Source organism: Hirundo rustica, chromosome 3 (genome assembly GCF_015227805.2).
Source record: "Hirundo rustica isolate bHirRus1 chromosome 3, bHirRus1.pri.v3, whole genome shotgun sequence".
Classification (NCBI taxonomy): domain Eukaryota; kingdom Metazoa; phylum Chordata; class Aves; order Passeriformes; family Hirundinidae; genus Hirundo; species Hirundo rustica.
The window spans coordinates 54,926,297-54,951,056 of record NC_053452.1 but is presented as its reverse complement, the minus strand read 5'-3'; the positions used below and the strand labels follow the sequence as shown (position 1 = coordinate 54,951,056).

The window sequence follows — 24,760 nt, the reverse complement described above, 5'->3', positions numbered from 1 at the left end:
ACTTTACTGAAAGGCCTGAGTAAGTAGACTCAACAGCCTTTTTATAGAAAGTGAGGAAATTTCATCTGATTTATCCTTAATTCATGAGACTGTCACACCTTTATTTCAGGCATGGATTCAGGGTCATAACAAAGGTGTGTCTTTGGTGTATTTATTCAAGGATTGCCCAGGGAACATGCCCAATACTCATTTGCTACAGACCTGAAACCTAGCCTGAACTACATGCATGATTGCAGTTAAAAAAGAACGGTGGTAGGTAGGAGAGAAAAAAGGGAAGAATGGGTTGTTGCAGTCACCAAAGTTTATTACCATAGTTCAGTGTGCACTTAAAACTGTGTGCACTCCCAGTAAATCCTTGAAAACTGGCAGAAACTAGTGTGGGTCATGTGGGTTTGTCCCTGCTCCAGTGAGGACAATTATTTGCCACAATTACTGAATCCTAATTACTTGAAAAGGATGGCAAAAGGAGGAGATGTTAAAGCTAGTTAAACTGGATTTCATAAAGATATTAATGACTACAACCATATTCATCTTTGAAATAAACTAAGGACTTTGAAAAATGAAAACTGGATTAATTTCCTATCACCTTTGTTTAAAAGATGAGTTTGGAACTGGTGGTGTGTGGGTGGGTGGACTAATAGGAAAACCTTAAAAGCTGAAAATCTACACTAAAAAGGATTATGAGGATGTATCTGCACCAAGCATTACAGCATCCTGAGTTTTCCATGCAATCCAGGCTATTTCACATAGGCAGCTCAGCAAGATTGGTATATGGAAATAGTAATTGGAATTACATTTGCATTGCTCTGTACCTGGGCTAATGAGACTAAGTTGTTGGAACTACAGAGCCTCTCCCTCCCCAGGACTGGAAAAAGTCACCAAGTCCTGCATTAGTCAGAGGGCAAAAGTGGGTACAAGACCACACAATTTGAACTGGACACAGTGATGCAGTTTTGTCTTCTCACAGTTGACCAGGAGGTGCACCCCAACAGCCTGAAGGTGATTTGGCAGTAGTAATTCAGGAGGATGCACCTGTCTTTCCCCCTTCTTTTTAGATTTTGTTATCATGGGGAGGAGAGTCCTTTGTAAACTGATCAATCCTTACAAAACAGGGAAAGCAAAAGTATTGCAAAATGCAAGTATTAACTCACATATTTGTTTTGTTTTGAGCATATTTTAGAAGAGCCAGAGGCATGCCTTTTTAGTAAGCAGGCAGTTGGCAAAAACCCTCTAGGTATCAGGGAAGCCCTGTGCTATAATTTTCCTAGAATAATAATGTCAAACAAATGACAATAGAAAGCCTATAAAATTTGCAGCCAGCTGGGCAAATTCTCGTGTGAACCACAGAAACTGTAAGTGCCCATATAAAATATTTTGTCTTGATCAGAGCTGCTCCAGTCTACTGCGTCCCTTGCCAGAGTAGCTGTAACCCCCTCACCTGCCAGCTGCAAATAGTGGCTCCATTGGGTGAGCTCTGAGGAGTTCCAGCTCAAGTCTCAGTGCAGCATTAAGTGCATGCTGTATTGGAAGTTTTTGCTTGGGTAGTTAAATGTAGATCGATGATCCTTCTCAGCATTAATGTTAACGGGATATTACATGGGAATCAGCACACAGCAGAAATTATAATTGGTGCTTATTTTCAGATTCCCCCAAACAAGATGGAGAGGGCTTTTGTAACCCGTGTCTTTTGTTAGTTTTTTTGTCCTTGTGTACATGGTATTTCATATTCTGTTGTTTGGGTAACAGTCCAGGCATTAAGCATGGCTGTAATTCCCCCTCCTAATGGTATTCCACTTTCCATGACTCTTGCTTAGTTTCACCTGATCCTGTCTCAAACAATGTCTTGATGAGCCAGGAAGGACCTGGGCTGAGCTGAGGACTGAACCAATGCTGTATATGGCTTTGAAAAAGACCAAATTATAATAATTCCTTGTTTCATCACTAAATTGTACAGCTTTGTTCCAAAAAGGCCATGTTCAGCATTGCACCTCAATGGTTCTATCTATGTTTCAACTCATTTTTTCTTTGACAGGGAGGTAAAAATGACTGTATGTAATTTACTGCAAGTCTCTTGGTCGCGATGCAATATTCTTTGTCCAGCTGGGTCTCTATGAGTCATTTATTGAGAAGCAAAATAGAACTACTGACAAAGTTTCATTACTTCTGACAAAAAGAGGCTCAAGGCTAGTCCCCATCTTGTTTCAGGGTACTCCACACGTTACTCATTGGCTCCTCAGGTTGACATGATGTTTATGAATTCTTTCATCTTATAAAAAAGTACTGAATGCTATTCCATTTGACTGTTAAATCATACAATACTACATAAGCAGTAGTGGTCTTGGCCATAGCTGCCCATTTTGGAGTCCGTGTAAGTTGTGTGGGGAGGTGGGAAGTTCACCTTGTCATGCACTGGGGAGGTTTCTGGACCCCATCCTGGCCAGCCCTAGAAGGCTGCGCTTGGACCGGGCGTGACAGTGAGGAGCAGGCTATAGGAAGGGTCAGTTGCCCAGGCAGGACAGGCATGCTTCAGCTGTGGGATACTCCTGCTTAAACCACTAATTGTGTCTTGTGTAATTGATCCACAGTGCATGGTTAATACACACACTCCCTAGAATACTACCCCTTCATTTACCCCTTACCACAATAGCCTTCTGGCCCAGAATTGCAGGATTCTGCAAGTGTGGTTTGAGTTTGTTTATTAGAAGTAAAAAAGCTGCTTGGTTCTTTTGATAAACTGGGGAAAAAAAAAAAAAGAAAAAAAAAAAGAAAAAAGACCATAGAACAGTGACCAAAAATTGCATTTACATAGAAATTAAATATGGGGCGAACAGCATTCAACTGTAGCACTGTATTTTGAGGAGCAGGAAGTGTGGACTGGAGCAGAGATTCAGAGCACTGCCTAGGGCAAAGCTGCTATATCTGATACAGATAAAAATATGTATGTGAAATCAACAGTGCTTCATTTAAGAATCAAGTCTGTATTTTTTAGTGATGCAGTGAATTTTTTGCTGTAGAAGAAAAACACTCCACCTACCCAAGATATTTACATGTGTACACACTCAGAACAGCCGACTAAAATAGAATATGTTTAACTGCCACAGATAGGTATATAATGGGAAGTTCTTAATCAACATCAAATTATCCTAAAGCAATAATGAATGTCTTGTTTATTTTTTATGTATTGGAATGGAAGGGCTATATTCTGAAGGCGATTAAGAGAAAGATGGTGCTTGCCTGATTCTTAAGGTAATGTTCTCTTCTGCTGGGGTGATGTGGGTGCTGATTGAAGTACATGAGCATTCCCGCTAGAGGGGAGTCCACTCAACCTGAGTTGTGATGCATTTTGGAGTGGTTTGGGGTTTTTTTTGACTTTTTTTGGAAGCACAGTATGAGGAAAACCTCATGTTGTCCCACATCTTGTTTCAGTCCTTTATGTTGTGTATCATATGGTGTCAGCATTACTTGTCGCTTACTTTAGCTTAACTGTCTTTTATACAAGGTGGTGAAAATCCGAACGCGTGGACTAAGGCACTAGTGCGCTCTTGAACACAGTAGTAACAAAGAACACAGAGAATGTTTCATTGTATCATCTGCAAGGTGAGGACAGTTATTCATCACAGAAGTGGTGTGATCATTCTTGGAGAAGTAGAAGCAGCTTTATCAGATCTGTTCAATAACATTTTAAATTAGAATTGTTATCTATCTTCACTCCAAGCCATTTTACTGTCTCTGTGAGCCTTATGTTTCTAAGCATAAAAGAAATTATTTCTATATGTGAAGGAGACTAAGAGTATGTTAAACTAGCTTAAACTTCTGTTTTACTCTTTGATGTCACCGCTTGTTTTTCCTCTCAATTTCTTGGTGAAACAAAGGATTGAATTTTGTACATGTTGGTCATTGTGCCATGTTAATTAATGTGTTTTGGAGCTGTGGCAGTTGTGAGCATTTTCTTGGCCCTGAGCAGGAGCTTCCGTAGCAGAGCCCAGGTGTTGACAATATGCCTGTGCTCTGCAGTGACAGTCCTGGCATATGAGGCGGTCTCTCTGCAGGTGAGGCGAATGCAGAGCCCAAACTAAAATTTTGCCCGATCTGTGCTGGATTGGTGCAGGGTTTCCATGCCACCCCATCCACATTGTGCTTCTGCAGGGCAGGGGACAGGCAGCCCTGGATAGGCTCATTTGGGCTGTCTACCTAGCTGGGACACTTGGGAAGGAGAGGGGGGAGGAAGGGACAGCAGGGCAAGGGAGCCAGGGTGTACTGGGGCTGGTGAGGCATTGGCAACTCCAGTGGATTCAAGGAGGAAGTCAGAGAAGGACCCTGTGGCACAAAGAAAGCTCCATTTCTTCCCCTAACGAATCTCCACAGCAGAATTGTAGCACAGTAATAAGCATCCACTCTCTACAACTGCCTGAAAGGTAGAACAACTGAGGTAGCCAGGTGGGGGTCAGCCTCTTCTCCTTGACAAGAAGTGACAGGACAAAAGGATATAGCCTCAAGCTCTGCTGGAGCAAGTTCAAGTTGGACGTGATTAAGAATTTCTTCACTGAAAGAGTAGTCAGGTATTGGAATGGGCTGCTCAGGGAGGTGGTGGAAGCACTGTTCCTGGAAGTGTTGAAGAAACAACTGGCATGGCACTTGGTGCTGTGGTCTGGTTGATGTGGTTGTGTTCCATCAAAGGTTGGACTTCATGATCTTGGAGCTCTTTTCCAACCTTTATGATTCTGTGTTTGATGGGACTGGAGATGGCATCTGGAATATGTGACTACATAACCAGACAGAGAAAACTGAGTGAGTTTGAAAAGGTTTTGGGGGTCTATCTAGTGGTGGTAGCTGGATGCTGTACAAAAACATTAAGGCTAGTGGAAATGGGCATTCACAGTACAGGTGTGTACCACATTAACCCTAACCAAGATGCTTCTGATAGTGGAATGACTTTTTTCAGAAGCCACCTGAGCATCTGAGTAGGGCACTGTATTGTGACAAGCAGTCATACAGTTATTTCCAATCCAATGGTTGATTATTCTTTTTGGCCCTGGGCAAGTCACTTAACCCTCTGTCTGTTTCTTCATCTGTAAAATATATTATGGATATTTATCAGTCTCACCAGGACTGATTGTTTAATATTTATAAAGTGCCTAAAGGATTAGAGGATTAATATAAGGAGCTAATATGTATCATATCATTTTAGATTGATTTTTATTTACTTGGATTTTTTTTTTCCTACCTCCTATTGAATGAGATGCTATTTTGTAGCCTCTTACTGCCTTTCCTAATTAGCTGGACAGGTCACAATTGGGTAACTCCAGTTTCATTTTCTTCCTTTATTCCTAGTTCCTATGAATGCTTTATCTCCCTCCCTCTTTTTTTTTTCTCCTTCCTTTTTTAATTTAGAGATGAAGAAATACCATATGTTGCTAGATCTTGACATAAATATATTTAAGTGCTGCCATCATTGTTAGTTTATCAGCCTTTCCATTATAAACCGTCTTGTTCGGGGGTTTATAACTCTGGCATTATAACATGCTTCAGGGTGAAACCTCACATTCATTTTTTTCCCCTCTTGATTTGCTTTAAATCCTTCACTCAAGTTCTTAAGTTAAACTGGAGATTAGATACATTAGTTATAGTTATACTAGTTGTATAAATTATAATGCAGCAGTAGGCATTCTAAATAGGATGTAAATCAGAGAAATAGAGAATTTCCTAGTTGTTAAACTGTGAGCCTGGGAGTAGAGATCTGGGATTCTTTCCATGAGTGTGTCCCTGGCTTGGCACATAACTACTAAAAAATTATTTAACCTCTTTCTGCCTTGCTCTTCTCTCTATATATTGGGATGATGACATTTCTGACCTCACTGGTGTATTGGGAAGCTTAATTAATTAAAATTCATAAAAGACCGAGATTCTCAGGTGAAAGGCACTGAAGTGTGAAGTATTTTTAAGGAGTCTAATGAGAAATCGGTGTGCCTGCTTTCCTACGTCTGTTCCTGTTGTCGCAGATTAGTGCGGATCAACTCTAGAGCTGTGCAGTGGCAACCAGCAAGGGCTTTGATCTGGAACACCACTCGAGCTGGCAGCTTGCTTTTCTCAGGCTTTCACATATTCACTGTATCTCTCAGCCAGCTGGTCTCGGCCTTTGCCTGGGGAGCTTGTGTTCCCTGAGTTTTAGTTTTCGAACAGTTCGCCCGTGCAAGACAGGACAGCAGCCTGTAACCAAGACAGAGCTTCCCCTTGTTGCTGTTCCACTTGGTGCTGGTGCAGAAGTACCCAGCCTGCTTAGAAGGTAACAGGAGGGGAAGAGGTCAGATGTTTCCGGTTTTTTTTTTTTTGGCAGGGACTTACCATGGCAGATCATTCTGGTTGTGCTCAGGAAGCTGTTTGGTATAGTCAAAGCACTGTATGGAGAAAAATGTTCCAGCTTCAGTATAGTAAATTCTGGGATACTGACAGGTACTCTTGATGTCATTCAGGTGGAGAAACCTTGTTTATGTCATGAGGGATAATCTGCTTTCCTCGCTTGAGGATTTCTCTTGTCAGCTGTTAGTTTTGCACATCCTATCATGTTCGGGTTTCCTACGGTTAATCCAGACTGGCACCTTCATTTACAGATCTCTTCTTTGCCTGGACTGTGGTGCTGTGCTCAGGAGAGAGAGGTTCTTGGTGGTGGCTAAATTTGAAATTATCTTTCTCCTTATAATTTCAGGTTGAAGTCTTGGCCTCCGAGGATGCTACATTTGGACACAAGGTGTGTAGTTTGGTGCAGTTTTGTTACATAGGTCCCAACAATATGAGTTGTTGACAATTTTCAACCTGAGAATTGAGGATCCTGTGACTTGCATCCATCAATTCAGAAACTTGCCTTTGTGTGTGGTAATCTGAGAATGGCACACAGGTTGTCTTTTCTTGGTATATAACGTGTGAGCAGGTTTTACTTGTGGAAACCCACGTGGAAACATGTAAGGTCAGCTTAGCAATAGTTTTTAAGATTGGACTTGCCCAAATGCTGAATTTGTTCTTGTTCCATAGATTTGCAACTCAGAAATTGTACTTGTCTACTTAGCAGTCTGCTGAGTAAGCCACTTTGTTCAGGCCGTTTTTCACAGAGCATCTCAAGTAGAAATTAGTTCATTGAACAGCTGCATCACCCTGTGTTCAATTGTAGATCAGCGCGTGGTGGGCAGGAGTGTGTGTTGGAGAGACAGCTTCAGACCTGCCCAGCTCAACTTGATCATTAGTGCTCAAGTTTCTTTGGCCTGTGAGCATTGTGGTGACCACTGTTTTAACAGAGCACTAGTAGGAGATGATTTTAATGGAGGCAGATTGTGTGTAGGCTATATCCAGTTGGCTAGGAGGAGAGTGAATGGAGAAGGGAAAATGGAGAATGTAGGAACAGTAGGCTAAATCATGACACTGAAGTGTTTCCTGCTGCTGAAGGCCCATATGCTGTGATGCTACTGCAGGTGAAAAAATGGCTGTGCTGTTAATATTAAGGTAAAAAGGAAAAGCAAGAAAACATTAAATAAGTTCTCCAGGTTTATTTGGAATACAATAAGCAAAATTAACCAGCAGGAAAAAAAAAAGCTTTAAAAGTACGTAAATATTCATGATGCCAGAATTTACATTGTGTCTATATTGTATATTTTTATGTTGATATGTGATAAGTGATTTCAATAAATTATTAGAAAACAAACAAAGCTACTCTGGTATTATTTGAAGTATATAATATAATGTATGGTAGTCTGCAGTATTTTCTGATTTTTATTTAATACCCAGCAAGCATACGGAATATTCATTGAATATTTAATAAACCTGGAGGGTCAACTCTTGTGAGCTCATCTCCATAATCCTTCAGACTAGGTGGGTAAATAGAAATATAACTGATGATTATTGTCGCCAGTCACTCTTGGAGCTAAAAAAAAAGCACTGTGGAGGAGGCTTCTAAGTTTTTTTCATGGCTGGATTTACAAGGTGTTTTGATGTCTTGTCATCCTGATGGACATCCTTTGAAACTCTTTTTTATTACAAAAACTTAAAAGAGTTTTCTGTTGCTAAGCTTCAGTTTTACAAAACTGAATCGGTACTGTTGCCAGCTCTGAACATCAATGTCCAGAGTCCCCAGCATCTTTTGTTTTAAGCTTCAGCTTCAGAACCATCAGGATCTTTTAAACTCTCTTATATAGTAAGAGTAGCTTTATGATATATATAGTGAACTCTGTATATCTAGGAATGTCATGTACTTTTTATCAATCAAAAAGAGAGTTAAATGTATTATCCAAAACTTGTTAATCCAAGAATTTATTTTTGCTGTCTATTTAGAGATTCTGCAAAAGCACTCTCTTACCTTCTCTCCCTTAAGAAATGATTTCTTTACTGTCTGTCTCAATGACAAATAAATACTAGCCTTTGTTACATTAACAGATGAGTTGGTATGCCAACAGTGAATGTGTATAAGCAAAATTTTTTTAAATGAAAACCAATTAATTTTATAAAATAAAAAGTATGTTGAATACCGGATAACACAGTTGAGAAGGATGTGAGGTTAAACATTTGCACCATGAAATGCTTTCCTTAGTACCTGCTTTTAGCCTGCATTTTTCTCCAGGGCTGTTGTAGACTGTTGAGGGGAGCTGTCTTTTTCGGGTTTGGGTGTAGCATATGTCTCAGCTTGAAACGTTGTAGGGCCCCTCTGTATGCAAGAGCAGATGCATGGTTTGCTGCAGGGGATGACTTCTTTTGACTGCTTCCATTCCACCTATCCTTAGATGCCACTTAGTTTTAGGCTGTTGACAGGCTGTGTTGCCTGTAGATACGTACAAGAATAGCGTCTTTTAAGAAAGGATATTTGTAGACTACTGAAAGAATGTACAATGTTATTTGTTATTCTTAAATTCCCTGTGATTTCAGTCTCATGGTAGATACGCATGCTGGCAGCAAATGGGGCTGTTCCCCAGGAAAAGGTTCTGAATGAGACATCAGAACATTGTTCAGCTTCGTTGTAGTTATCATTGGCAGCATGAAGATCTGGCTGATGTAGTGCCCCTTGAATGGTTGAATCTTGGATGATAATCATCATCCTCATGTTTGTAGAAATCAGCTACAGGATGCTTTTGACGCAAGTTATGCATATTGATTTAGACAAATCAAAATATTTAGTTTAGAAAATAAAATGAAAACAAAAGAAATTGTGTCACACTGTCAAAATACCCAGGGAAAAAGCACCTTGAAGTACCAAATCCTGTCTTTTCTCCTTTAGCATGGAACAGATGTAAAGTGCAAACCATTAATAGTAGTCCTTAAAAAGGTTTCCTCCTCCTCAACTTTTTAATAAGTAAACAGTCTTCCCCAAACAAATGTAGGACATAAGGAATTTATTAAAGTAAAAATTACATTTTAATACGAACTTCTATTTTCATTTTGTGCATGTGTGAAACCAGTACTGTTTAAAAGGCCATAAAAATCTAAGCACATTTTCAATCATTTTAAAAAGAAGTTGTCATTTGTTAAGTATAAATATGTACAGATTTGATTGCATTGCTGTCCAAAGCTTTCTTTTGGTTGAATAGAAGGAAGTAAACCTATTCATCTTTCTGTGCAACTAATTTTACAGAAGAAGGAGGCTGTTGGTGTGCTGTAACAGCTTTTTCAAAGATGGTACACATGGTGTTCAGTTTAATTTACACATTTATTTGTGTGTGTGTGCTTGAATGCATGTCTGTTTTTAAAGAAAAAAACCACCTTCCAGCTTTTGACCGGTTCTTTTGTTTCAGTATTTAGAAGGGTTGTGATGTATGCATGGTTACGTATGGCGATATGTAGGGGGAATGTCCCACGTAGCAAATCATGAACAGCTGATAGGTGATCTGGGACAGGATTAACAGTTATGCCTGGTTTGTTCAAATTCTGCTGAGGATAAACTTACATTTATAATAAGTTCTTTCAAAACCGTAGCTGCCAAGAAAGTAAATGTAGAGTAAGAGTGAATAGATGGACTGATATCTGCCTGAGTCTGCAGTCAACACACAGGAATGTATTTCAAAGTTGGAAACTCTTTGAGTCCCATTAATCTTACTAAAGCCTAATGATGACGTGTAAAATACTAACAGTACCAATTTATTTTGTGTTTATTTTAGCTGAGTAGGAACTTACATTGTAGCAGATGGGACCAGTGTTCGCAGATGGCGGAGAAAATAGGAGGAGTACAAAGATGTGAAAAATAAAGAAAAGGAAAAAAAAAAAAAAATAAGGTGCCCAGGGCAGAAATAAAAGGTGTAAAATGTTTAACCATTTTGAATGATGCTGATTTAAAGACCAAGGCAATGAACAAATAAAAATAGGAGTGTGGGAGTTTTTTAAATCCTCCTAAGAGATTCAGATGCTCAATTTCCATTAGAACCTTTTTATCCCTGAGGTAGAATTGAAAATTTTAGTCTGAAAGGTTGGTTATTATATAAAGATTTAACCCACATTTTATTGTTGTAGGAGCTGCCTGTTGGCATCAGTTGGAATTACGGTGTCGAGTACAGTAGCACACGCTTCATACGGGCTGTGAATGGTGTCCGTCCCTATCTAGAGAACAGGATGCCTGACTTTTTAGATACCTGTGCTCAGTTTACTCTCCCTCCCTTTCCCTAAGGCTTTTACTGTCAGCTTCCACCTGACCCAAATAACGTAGCGCAGGGGAGGCTTCATTCAGTTAAGCCTGGTGAGATCGCCTTCTGCACATGTCCCAGCGTGTCTGTGGACCTGTGGAGTGCCATAAGCCGTGTTGGCAGCGCTGGCCGCAGAGCCCGCCCTCCGCAGCTAATGCCGAGGTGCGGTGATCCCAGCTTAGTGCTGCATTAATATAAATAAGTTTGTTAATGGCAGTCCAGCAGCTACATGTCAGAAGGCTCACAAGTTTGTGCAACAGGAAAAGAGACACTTCTGTTCCCACAGTGGGGGAGCTCCACCAAGAGCAGGACTCTCTTATTTGGTAGTGAGCTTTAATCCTTCCATTGTGTGTCGTTTTAAGCTGTGTTGTGATGTAATTGGCTTAATCATTACTATTATGTTGCTTTGCACAAGTTAAGATTGTAATTTGACATATGGAAATAAATGGCAACTGGATTAGTGATTTGCAGGTGTCATTTAAAAATGGGGCAGGGAAGAAAGCCTTTCATATTTTGCAAGTGGCATGTTTGCTAATGTACAGAGGCAGAATTAACCACACAACTGCATCTCACGCTGGTTTGAAGTAGGAGTGAGCTTCACCTGTTCTTTTCTAGGACTGTGTTCTGCTGGGGCCGAGGAAAAAGAATCTCAGTCCCTATGGATGTGTTCACTGTGGGAGCGATCTTATGTTTCCTTTGCAGAAGACAAATACAGGAGTAAAGCCTTCTCTTTGATCGAGAAATGAGCATAATGGAGAGACAACTCTTTCAAAGAAATACAGCAAGGGTGGTATTTCTGATGTGGATGTGTCTGTGTGTGCTGGAGCTTCCAGCATTGTTCGTGGAACTAGCCATGTTTTTGTTTTATGACACAGCATAAAGTGATGACCTTGTCTCCATAATTTAGTAACTCTGGAAGTTGTTTAGAGAGTGTATTCCTTAGTCTTTTAAAGTATGTGCTGCTGGATTGCATTTTTAAAATGTTCCTTCTCTGATACGATACATATTTTTAAGAATCAGATGTGCTCAGGGCTAAAGTATTTTTCATCCCAAACATACTACTTTTTCTTGAGTTTATTAAGGTGGTTTTTGGGTTGCTTTGGTGGTGGAGGTGTTGGGCAGAGTGGGAAGGTTCATGCTTTTAGGGGTGGGGTTTTGCTTTGCTCCACCTTGTAGATGCTGCATTCTTGCAACAATCAGTACATCGTGGCGCATCTTCTGCAGTCTACTTATTTTCATATCCCAGATAGCAGAAGTTCAAATCCCGAGGGTAAATTGAGCTACACAGTGTAGCTATGTGTCAGCTTCCGGATTTGAAGCGTAGGACATCAAAGAGAATACATTTGGTGGCTGGCTGTGAGTTATGACTGTGCAAACCTAGAAAGAAACTGTTGTTCTTGCAATATCTGTAACAGAACCCTTGAGCTATGAGATGGAGATGGCATAAGATAAAAATTGAGAGACACGTTCTCAAGAGACTTTTTCTTTTTCTTTTTCTTTTTTTTTTCTTTTTTTTTTTCTTTTTTTTTTTTTTTGGTATTAGCTTGATTGCAATAAAATAGTACTTCTTGGAAAGAAAAAGAAAATAACCATTGAAAGAGAAGAAAAAGTAGACATAAAAAATAGTTCCCTTCTAATGTTCGCCTTGTTTAAGACAGCTTTCTTTTGTTGAAGATTGTAAGCAGCCTTTGCTCCTGCCATCTGGTGGTTGCTAATAGCAGTTGCATCTTCAAAGCCAAATTAAATTGTTTTAAAGCCAATTAATCCTTTTCAGAAGAGAATGTTTTCAAGGGTCAGAATTAACTCTGTCTTGATGTGTTGACACTTGGATTGTCTGTGTGTGCTTAGTATATGGGAAAATATAGAGATATGAGTCCTCATTTACATCTATCTTTGCACTGTTGTCTTAGATAGGAACCTAGGAGTTATAAATAAGTTTTTGGATTTGTTTTAGCTTAGAAAAAATAGATATTCATATTAACCTCCAGTAAGTTCTGGTTTGCTACTCATAGGAGAGTTAGGATTGCATGTTTCCTCAGTTCTGTTTTTCATTTCTTTGTGGACTTGTTTCCCCCGAGGTGTTCAGATGATTAAAAGGATTTTCCAACCTCTTTTCTTTGACTCATTGTTTAAGTTGTGTTTTTGGGGTTGTTGAAGTCTCCTGAGTGCCCTCTGTCCTGGGTGTTTTCCAAGAGCAGAGAATGGCGTTATAGCAGGGAAAAAGGTGCCCTTTTTATACTCTTGGGGACCCCTTACAGATGTATCCCAGTGTTTTGATGTAGCAGCAACTTGAACAGGTCTCTTTCTGAACAGCCTGTGGGTATCACTACTATGTTATTTGTGACACTCCAAGAAAACGCAAAACCAAGAAATTGTCGTCATGTTTTACAAATTTCATCTCCATAATCCATAGTTCTTAATGTCTGGTAAGTTTAGTCTCAAGAAATACCTCTGTGGTTTGTGCTTTTTTTCCCCCCCCCAGTTAGTTTTATGCTAATTAATAGGCACACCAAGAGATTTTTACAACGATGAGTTCGTCTCCATCCAGTCCTAACTGTGGTCCAGCTTTGTCCTGAGTGCTGTAGGCAATAGAGGAGTGTAGCTAACCACCTTGAGTATGAAGGCTGATTCCAAACAGCACCCACTTGTGATGCCCCACTCCTCACAACTTTGTTCTGCTTCCCTTATGGAGAGGATTTTAAAGCTCTTTGGGAGAATGTAAAAAAGTGCAGGCTTCCTGAAGATTGTGATGTCTCCTTGTGCAGTGGAGGTAGGTCTGGACAATTCCATAACAATCCTGCATAAAGAAGAAAAGACAAAATGATACAGAGAATAGGAGGAAAAAAAAGCTACGTTAGCTGAGAAGTCCTACTTGTCAGAAAGTCAAGATCGGCTGGAGGAATGATGTAATAAGAGTTGGTTCTCTCCTCCTTGTGCCCTGTGCCCACACTTTTGTAGTCTCAGGAAAGACAAGGCAAGCTGAGGCTTTTGGGAGGACCTGTCTCCTGTGGCAGTGTCCCTGTGTGTATGCAGCATGTCAGGCTTTCTTGGATATTTCCTTTTTTCTTCTCTTGCCAGTGATCCAAGCTAGCCATAAATACATGTTTAATGTTCCTTTTCAGCATGAGGCATCTCGTGGTGCTTGCAGAATAAATACTAATGGCCTCAGGGTTAGGCTTAGGCAGTTTACATGGGTATGTGGTAACATTTATTTTACAAAGCTCACAAGCACTCTGTGGCAAGCTGGAGTGAGCACAGATGGTAAACGTGCCTTCCTCAGCACCCTTGAACATCGTTGGCCTGTGGTTGGCCCCATGCCCTGCAACCAGCTGGGATTAGAGCTAAGAAAATATAAACTGCTGTCTTTCTTCCTACATCCTCTTTACTTTTGGACATACATAAATGTGATTAACAGTCTTCCTCTCCTGATGAGCTGCAATAGCACGGTTATCAAGATGTGGGTGTGGCCACATTTTGGATTTTGATATGAATTTAAAGCTCCCGTTGCCTTTCTGAGAGTACCAGTGTGGAGTTTTCAGATGTGTATGTAATTGAAAGCAACTGTTAGGTGTTTGCTCAAGTGGTGTCTGTAAGTAAGAATCATAGAATGGTTTGGGTTGGAAGGAACTTTAAAGATCATCTGGTCTCAACCCTCCTGTTATGGACAGGAACACCATTCAATTATATCAGGTTGCTAAGATCTCCATCAAAGCTGGCCTTGAACACCTCCAGGAATGGGGCATCCACAGTCTTTCTGGGCAACCTGTTCTAGTGCTTCACCATCCTCACAGCAGAGGCTTGGCAAGTAATTTTGCTTTTCTGATTGATGGGTATCTCTCTTTGGGCAGTCCTATGCCCATTTAGATTGCCACTATATTAAAAGAACTGCTGCAACATTGAACCATCCAGCTTTTGTGGTGGCACCACCAGCAGCAGCAGCAGCGGTCGATACTTCCCCCTGCTGCTTTTATGAAGAGGCAGTCTGTAGTATGGTTTTTCCTTTCCAAACTTCATAGAAATGCCAGAAGAGTGCAAAATTCGGTACCGCTTTCATGGTGGGAATATGCATCTCCTCAGAGGTTTGAATCCACCATTTTACACCAGTCACTACATCACAGCGACTTAAGTTACTACCAGAGAAAAATAATTTATTTTCTGTCTCCCTTCTGTTACTCATTAAATTTTAACTGGTGGGTGCACCAGGCAGCCTGAGTCTGGTGTGCCTGAGCTGTCTGGCTGGGTGTGCTGCTCAGCATCCTCCCTCGCTCAGCTGCCTCCTGTTGACATGTAAACGGGGGTGATGTTTGCCTGATCAGGCGGGTCCTTTACAGTTCCGTGTGGCCCCTTTGATTTACACTGCTGGTTTGAACTTGGAGGGAGTATCAGGTTTACCAAGTCATCTAACAATCAGAACACAAAGTTTGCTTGTAAATACCTGCACATTTTAAATAAATGTTGAGGCAGGTGGTCTCCTTGTTTAGGGCTGGGAAGAGAGCAGTTCGGAATATTTGCAGTTTGCTGTTCTTTCTTGATAGGGTGAGCAAGTTAGACCAGATTTCTTTCTCTTCTGTAAGTTCTACCTGATTGTACAACCGGTGGGACCAGAATTGTGCCCTCCAGCAACCAAGGCCACCTTGCTGCAAAAAGCATGCTCCCATTCAGATTGGGACTTAAAACAACAGAAACCCCACAAGTATTTATTTTTATAAAACTATTGTTAATGTGTTTGCCTTTTTTTTTTTTTTTTTTAATTTTTTTTTTAAATAGCATACTGTTTTAGCAGCGTGAAATACAGATACAGAAAAAGAATCAGATTTCTGCTACGTGGATGCTTCCCCTGATTTCAGAATTGGTTTGTTAAAACTAATGCTAGGTTTGAGGAATAGAAATTGCAGAGAGGAGCGTGACAAAGTTGTTGGGTAGACAGATGTGATTTAGGTTTTCATTTCCCTTCTTTATTTCCCTGAGACAAGGACAGGTGTGTATCATCGTTCAGAGCTGTGCTTCACTGGAAAAAGTGCTGTTGACATGTTGCAGATTTCAAGATGAAAAAACAATGACAATAATGCAGAATATGGGGCTTTTTAGTGAACATGTATTTCTTTTACAGAAGACATCATTTTTTAACTGTGAAGCTTCAGTTATTTTGGTTTGCTTTTTAAGATTTTTTTCTTGGGAGACGGGGTTTTCAAGTGAATTGGGATATTGATGGATAATTCTATTAGATTAGCACTACACTGAGAAATCTAGTTTATCAAGGTTATTCCTTTGATTTTCTTGTTGAACAGTTAATTATGCAGGGTTTTCATATTTTCTTATGCAGGAGGATCAAGATTACGGATCGTTTTGGCATGATTTTCATACTGTTGAAATGCTTTACATTGTTTTATACTATACACATGTGAACTATTGCGACAGATTTCTAGTGTAATAATCATTCCGTGTGTTTTCTGATTTCACTACTAAATCCTTGCTACTACATGAAATAGACAACAGATGAATTCACAGTTTCTTTATTAAAATTTGCCTTACCATTTTAATCAGAAGCAAAATGAGCATTATTTGTACCGTTCAATTTTATGTGACTGTCTGTTTTCATTCCATCATCCAGTTCTACCCCCCAGTTATAAAGATCTGTTTGAATCTCCCTCAACCTCCTGTGAAACTTCCTCGTGGTGTTATTCCTTGTGTCAGAACTGATGTACCGATTACCTTGTACATGTAATCTATATCTAGGGTGGTTTTACAAGTTCAGTCCTTGTGCAAGGGCTATGCCCCGATGGAGAGATGTACACCTTAAAAACATCTCTGGGAAGAGCAGTTAGAATACATGCTAATTTAAAAATTAGTAAATGTATTTTAAGAAGTGGGTTAACTGCTCTTTATGAAGGAAAGCAATGAAGTGAATCATGTGGAATTGTTTTTTGTTGCATTGAAGTAACTAAATACCATTATAGCACATATGATTCTGCAAAAGCTTTACAGTAATGTGGGTATGGCTGTTTATATGCTTATTAGCTTGTAGGGTTTTTTAGCCGTGGTGTGTGCAGGATGCTGCCAAGGTCAAAGTTGCTAAACTTCCCTGAGTAGTACTGAGAGAAGGAATTATGTTAGGTAAAGCACTTGTGGTTTTTATTTAAGCAAACTTTTTTTTTTCCTTTTCTTTTTTTTTTTTCTTTTTTTTTCCTAGCAGTATTGTGAAAAATTATCTTGAAGGAGAAATTGGGCAATTCTGGGTTTGGAAACAGCATGGAATTAAGGAAATAGGATTAGAACTGCAGTCTTTGGTGGAACAAATGTTGAAGGTGATCACAATACTCTTAGGATCCTGTGTGGTGCTGAGCTTAGTTATAGAGAGGTTTGAAAAGTGAGAAGGAGAAGTTCAAACTTGATACAGTGAGCAAGGGAAAGCTAATGGAGCACATTAAAAATGCAAGCTGACCTAGATATACTGTTGAATGGTGCCATGTGGTTTGCAGCTTTGTATGGCAGGCTACAGCACCTTGTTGACCAGAATAAAAGCTAGAAAAGCCGGTGATAATGCTGCATTGTTTACAAGTTGCAAGAGAAGATAGAACAATTGAGCCATCCTATTCTATTTCATAGGTGACCTCAAGAAAAACAACAATTTTTCAGCATAAAAGCAGCTATTAATTTCTGTTAAATGTGTACAGTATTTATTTTTTTAAAAAAATTACTGAAATCACTTTTGGGGAATTGTCAAGGTGCATGGCTCATTGCCACAAGTGTGTCTGCTTTCTGCTCTTCTCTTAAACCTGCATGTACACAGAACTCTGGAAGAGGAAAGAAAAATTATTATTGTGCTAAGAGTTAGCTGATCAGAGCTAAATTCTTCCTCTCTGGAATATGATGATATTCAGAATGGAAAAGAGTGGCAGAATCTAGCCATTAATTTTATGGTATTTAACTTCCAGATTAACTTTGAAGAAGCGTTTTAAGAGGTGTGAAATTATCGGAAAATGTTAATATGATATTATTTTTCAGATAATACTAAAATAACTTTTAGCTGCTGTTTGAAACTTGATAGTAAGTTACTCATTTTAGTACTGAGACAATTTCAACTTGGAATTATTATCTTAACTTTATAAATACCAACAAAAGCTTACAGAGGAAATGTTGACATCCCTCTTCACCTATCTCCTGCCCCATCCTTCTGTCTTGCATCTGCCTTAGCTCTCCTTGTACTGTGTAAATGCAGGCATATATGATTGGTAAATTATATATTTTTATGGGACTAGGTGGTTTGAAATTGATTTTTTTTTTCCTAGGGCTGTATGTTATAATGCATTTTCAGCTGGTAGAATAATAATAAAAAAGGCTTGCATGTACCTGTGATGCATTTGATTCCTCCCTGCAGTGACTCATTGTGGATCTCTTACAGCTAAGTGCTTGTTCCTTGTGAACAGAGGAAAATGCTACACACCTTCTGCTTCGTGCCTATTAAATTCAAGTTTCTATTGTAGGCAGCATTACACAGCTATCTTTGAGAATTAAAGGGGAAAATATGAAGAACAGTAAGTGAAGTGAAAATTCAAAAAGCCACTTTGTTCACCCTCAGCCCTAATTCAGATTTTTAATGCATTTCTGTTCTCATGCTTGCTTCCTCCAAATTTACAATTTTTTATTTTTTTTTTTTTTTGTAAATTCAGAGCCCTGGCCTTTGGTACCATGTTGAAATTAATTACCATAATGGCACTTGCTCTTTTCTGTCTCCTGGAACCTAAATGATGGATACCAACCTTTTTAATCCTGTTACGTTAAAGATTATGCACAGTTCCTTTATCCAGACCAGTATTTTGAGTTGGAGAAGGGATTGTTTTCTCCAATTTTGTTATCATTTTTCCCCCTCACCTTTTTCAGTCCCTAAGGGACTGGTCTGGAGAACAAAGTGTCTGTGTTCCTGGGAACAGAAATAGATTGTTCCATACATAATTTAGTGATCTATTTCTGTTTGGCAAAGTTAAGCACATGCTTAACTTCAAGTCTGTGATTAAATCTCACTGACTCCAGTATGACTTAAATGCTTTGCAAAACTGTGACTTTTATTCCTATTTCACAATCACATCATTCCTTCTGTCTCATTGCTCTTTTTTTCTTCTTTTTTCCCCCCTCCTCTGCCATGCTGCAAGTTGACTGTGCTTAGTGTCAGCAGTTTATGTTCTGCATGTTTAATGAAGGCCACGGCTCAGCTCAGCAAAGCCCTTCCCCTTACGCTAACAGAATTTTGATAAATGAGATTTCTTCGTGTGAAGAGCCAAGAAGAGGCTTTGATGGGAAAAGGCAGGGCATGAAATCAGCAGGTGTCAGGGTGTGCAAATCATTGGCGTTTCAAACCAAAAACAAAATAAAATAGTTGTTATGATTGTCTCCAAAATGTGTACCTTCCTATGAAGCACAAAAAGGATTTAGCAATACACCAGCAAAACAAAAGTGGATTTGGAAAGCAGTAATCTGAACCAACGTGTTCCTACCTTCCTTCTTGCTCTGTATTCCCTGTGCCTACCACCTGAATTGTCAAAGTATGTTATATATAGGCAATTGGATTACAATAATCATTGCTGAATTTAGCATGTGGGAATGTGTTTCAGTTGTGGTTTATGTCCTGTGTTGATCCAAACCATAAGAAAAATCTATTTTATGCCCACTCAGGTTATTGACTGCAATAGCGGGAACTAGTGGTAGATAAAAAGAAAGTGCCAGCAGGTATTGAAAGAAATCTTTTCGACTAAGGTGCACTTCTATGATCCTTCCTCCTTTCCCGTTTACGTGTTCATTTTTCTGATACTGCTCACTGCATTCTATCCTCCCACCTCTATCCTACCTGTCCAGTCTTTATCCTTCATGTAGATTTAGCTTGTTCAGTGATCGATTTCCTATTCAGACTATATTGCTGTGTAATTTTAAAAAAATGGATTTGTGCGCTTGCATGTGCTAGTGAGGTATTGGATTGTTGAAATAACATCAAATTCTTCGCTGGAGATTATAATCTGACATAAATGGTTCAAGGGCAGAAATGGATCCTCCATACCTAAAACCAGAGCTATTTTATTACCTTAACTAACATTTCATAGAAGTTTCTGCAGCTGTAGTGGATTAGCGATGAGTTGTTTTTATTGGAGAGTTGAAGAGAAAAGACAGTTGGTATGGTTATAGTGATCAATAAATAACATAGTTAATTACTCTGCTGGCTCTCCACTATGTTCAGAGATTAATTTAAATCAATTTGTGCTTGCTTTTATTAAAATAATCAAAACTGTATTTTTATACATACACGAAATATAAAATATATATATACAAAGCTGTGTATTTAAATATAAATGTAAAAGTTAATTTCTTATGTATCTATGTTTAGTTACATAGGCTTTTTTCTCTTTTTTTGGCCGGATTTTTGCATGGCTTCAAAAGAGTTAATGTCTGATCTTGTAATTTTTTCATAAGTTGGTTCATATCATACCTGGGCACCAAATCTTCCTGTAATGTCTGCAGAAAGTTTCTCAGGATTTTCTGCTCCCCTCCAATTGCTCTCATTCCCTCCTGTCAGCCAGCTGCTGATGGAGCCTTCCACACCTGGAAGAAGCTCAGTGTGACTGCAGCACTGCTCCCTGCGGAATACCAACCCCAGGCACTCCAGCTCCTTCTGGGACATCATTTTGTGCGTTTCCGTTTGGTGCCAAACTGGAAGTCACAAGTTTAAAGTCAAAATACATGAACAGAGAATCATGTGACTCACTTTATTATCAGGCACGTGTACGTACACACATTGTGGCGCAGTCCCAGTTGCTGGTAGTGATGAGCAGAACTATTTGGTTTGTAAATTACTTGGTCCACCATTCTTCCATTGTCTTTACCGGGGAGTCAGTATTATTTGAAGTGATCTCTTCAGGTTTGTTTCAGACACCTTTTTCTCACAGCAAGTGAGAGCTGGGCTAAAAATAATTTTGGATAGGACTGTGCAGAATCAAGTTGGTATTCCATGGCCCAGGAGAACAGTGTGGGGCAAATCCTTCTCTGGATCCCTCTTTCAGAGGGATTGAGCTAGGACTTGAAGATATGAAGGTACACTAAAATTTATCTTTCCTAGGAAGAAATGTGTGCCCTCGTTTGTCTGGGCTGTGCTCATAGTGTTTTGGGACTACTGGAGAGAAGCTGTGCATGGGTAATGTGCTATGATAGTATCGCTATCAGATTTGAAATACAAGGTCTTAGTAAAACAAAGAAAACCAGTGTTAAAAGGTAAAAAGAGAACTATGTCCTTCCCACATTTGAGAGTTAAATCCTGTTTATTTTGCCTTAAATTGTAGGGAGTTGGATAAAGACTGGTTCCATATTTTTAATCCCTGACCACTATATCCCCCAGTAAGTGAAGCCAAAGAAGTTGGGGGTTTTTTTGCTCCCCGCCACTTATTTCCTTCAGACTAGACAGAATGAAATCTTCGGTCTAGAATAGAAATGTTTCAAAAGCATCTAATACAGTCTTTCTGCAGTAATTTCTAAAATACTGGATTATCTTGTAAAATAATCAAAAATAATTAAAAACAACAGCTTATATGGCAGCACCTGGTACTTTCTTTTTTCCTGCTGCAGCTATTGCCACAGTTTGTTCTTGTTGATCTTCACTGTGAATATGCCTTTTGCCAAAGATCATTGCTCACTAAGATTTGGAGCTAGTTTATGATATTTCACAGTGAGTTAGAGTAATTACACTCTAAACTATGACAGTATAATTTAGAGATTGCATTCCATACATATCCCCTTTCATCGTGTTCTGGCAAAGACCATGCTTCTACTAAATCTGATGCAATGTACATTTCAAATCCCAAATGTGCACACACTTAACAACCCTACTGAGAATGCCTGTCACTTCATGGCATTGGCCAGGACACCAGTGCCTTACCTTTCCATCCCCACAATGCAAATTGTGCTGTTGTAAACTGCAGCAGTAACCTCTCTCCTGGGGGAGCGCTGGCCGAGCCCATCACACCCCGTGCTCTGTGGGCTGGGCGCCGCAGCTCTGTGGGGAGCACCCTGGGCAGGATGCTCCTGCTTAACCATAAATATGTCAAGAGCCCTCAATTAGAGGGCTTCCCAAAATGCAGAGTTATGTGGAGCCTAAAGTCTACCCAGAACTAGGGGCCGTGGTGTGCAAAATCTGAAATAAACTTCCAGTTAGACCCAGATGATTGCTGTGCTTCAGCAGAGGAGAAGAGTTTGCCTTCTCCCTTTGCTACTGACACGTCTTTAAGGTGTGGGGGCAAAAAAAAAGGCCTGTCAGGGCTGGATAGATTTCCAGATCTTTCTCTGGTTAGAATTGTCTCTTCTTAATTTAGTCTTGCGCTTCCAATTTTGCTCTGCAAAGTTATTTGAGTTCAGCATGTTCTAATTTAAAAGTGAAAGATGGTTTTCGCTACACTCAAATACATGCGACCATTGCACTGTGGTCTCCTTGCATACTTCAGCAAGCCTGGAATGTCTCACTCCAGGGCTTGCTTCCCTCAAGGCTCATCTCTCTGTGTTTTGATAAAGAGATGAAAGGTGCAGAAAAGCGCTGGGGTGTTGAATGGAAGTTCATTGTCTTGATCTTTTGATTTATCCCCTTATCTAGATGTAGAATATCTTACACTTAAATATTTTAGTAACTTAGGAGAAAGAACTGTGAAGTAATACGTTTTTCTAAATTTAATTTTTGAAATGCCAACAAGCTCAGTACATTCTGGGACGTGTAACCTCAAAGCACAGAGAGTCTGAGTGGGCCACTCAATGATGTAAATTGATCAAACACCAGTCGGTAGACTGAAGTGTACATATTTGCATATGTACACTTGTATATGACACTTGGTCTAGAAGAGAGTGGATTTGTTTTGCTGGAAAGATGTTCAGTAAAAGTGAATATGACCATTTTGACAACTAGGCTAATCAGTTTAAGAGCAGGTTGCCTTGTTTCTGTAATTGGTTTTGCCCCCTTGTCATTTTAGTATTAAAAAAAAAAAAAAAAAAAATTAAGCAAGAGGCCCCAAATAACAGGAAATAAGGCTCAAATGCAATGTTATCTGTTATTATTTCAACGTTACGGCTCCCTGCTGTGCAGTAAAGTTTGTGCTAGGAGGTGTAAGTGGAAAAGCTAGGTTCACTTTCTGTCAATTTTGAGATTTCTTTATGCATGCAATCTGAATTCTCGTGCGCTCGTTGAGAACATCTTGCAAAAGGCTTATGTACATATGAAGTTCTGACTGCCTATCTGTAGAGCTGTACGTGCTCAATTGGAAGTAATAAAATCCAAGATTTTCTATACCTTGGGTCCATTTTGTGCATACTAACAGCATGGGTAGCAGTAATAGTAAACTCTTCGGTGAAAATAAAATAAGCCTGAGATTGTGACTGTAGATTGCTCACAGCTCTGCTTGTTGCTTATGTGTCACTGCTGAGCTATAAGAAAGAGCATAATAAATTTAGGAGGAGTGTTGCGGGTGCCAGTCTTCAGTTTCAAAAGGGCTGCGCAAACGTCTGGTGCTCGGCTCCTCTGTCCCAGAGGCGGCATCTGCCATAGCTGAGCAAAGGGGAAACGTTCCCTTTTTCAAGTCATTGTGTAACAATGGAAAGACAGTTTTTTAAAGTGAATTTTGAAAGTTAGTTACGCATTGAATTATTCAAAATTGCAATATAGTGGCTTTCAAAATGCTTTATCATAATTCATATTTATGTTTCTGTGGTAAATTGATATGAAGGAATTATTTGTAAAGGGGCTGCGAATGGTTTCTATTCTTACATACATATGATCTTGCAAATCAGAAAGGAAGCAATATTTTAAAACAGAAGTTTTAAAGTGCATATATGTTAGCATTTTTATTCTCTAGTCAGATCTTGTCATTCCAAACTTAAAAAAGCTTTTTAATACCTGGAACCAGTCTATGAGGAAATTATAAGGTAGATGATGTGATGAGCAGATGTCTAATTCCAAAATACTATTTAAACATTATCCAGGTTTTGGAATATTTTTCAGGGAGAGAGTCATAATCAGTTTTAATTATTAATTTAGGGAAAGCACTTTTTGCAACCATTTTCTGAATGCATTTACTTTATTGATTTGTCTCATTTCTTTAACGTTATAGAAGAGAACCATGACATTTTTCTAACCTGTCTTTAGGATGATGTAAGTTATTTAATAATGTGGATTTGAAAGTCTTAGATAACCAAAGATTATATCATCCTTGATACCATACATACACTAAGAAATGTAATAAGCACATGTGCCTGCTTTCATTCATGCACATACAGCAGGGGAATGAGAACAGCTATGCATGGAACTGATTGCTTCCCACATATTTAGAGTTAATTTTTGCGATAAGGGAGCTCTAATCCCATTTTTGAGACCATGCATGTTTTTCTTACAATCCTCTAAGCAGTAACTAAAATGCAGCGTATTATACTCTGTAATAAGAACTCAACTGTATTTTCTCTTGAATGGAAAATGCTGTTCCTTTGGAGACACTTGTATCCCCATGGCATAGGTGTGGTTATGCTGAAAGATCCATGGAAAAAATAAGGCATCGTTCCTGTTAGCAGTAGAATCCAGGTAGCGTAGGAAGTCTTTTACATTAAAAGGGGTTCCTAACTTTCTTCTCAGATTTAAGGATTTTTTTGTCTGGAACATAATACATATTTTCCTCACTATGCTCCCACCCCCGAGGAAAGAAGAGGGAAGTGGGAAAACAATATTCTGGGGAAGGCAATTACCCGCTCAGCTTTGTCTTGGTACTCCTGTTTCACTCTGGAAAAGTAGTGACTGACTGCTGCTACGACATTACATCTGTGCAATTTATCACAGCTTATAGGATTTTTACTTGGGTTACAGAAGGCTCATTAGTCGTCAAGTCAATTGAACATAGGTCATAATTATTACAGTATTAGAGCATTCTTGAAAAAGATAAATAAGTGTTAGGCCTGTGAGATCTATTAGAAAAAAAGTATTTTAATAAAAATGTCAGTACTATAACATCCTTCAAGATCCACAAAACAGACTTGAACCTGACTTTCAAATAAATTATGGTGCTGCAATTGATTATGAAAGTTCAGTGATAAAGGGAGGGTAGTGC

The 24,760-nt window shown here is 39.3% G+C and overlaps 1 protein-coding gene across 6 annotated transcripts in view; it reads left to right on the top strand.

Annotated features, from left to right (window-relative positions):
• The window catches only part of ARID1B (AT-rich interaction domain 1B), a 325,014-nt gene that overhangs the window by 173,895 nt on the left and 126,359 nt on the right, over positions 1-24,760 (top strand). For 3 of the 6 annotated variants that reach the window (XM_040058343.2, XM_040058340.2, XM_040058339.2), the window contains exon 5: positions 6,704-6,745. The exons of the other annotated variants lie outside the window; for them this stretch is intronic. In XM_040058343.2, the coding sequence (XP_039914277.1) occupies positions 6,704-6,745 (42 nt within the window). The remainder of the gene's footprint in view (positions 1-6,703; positions 6,746-24,760) is intronic. 6 annotated transcript variants of the gene reach the window in all.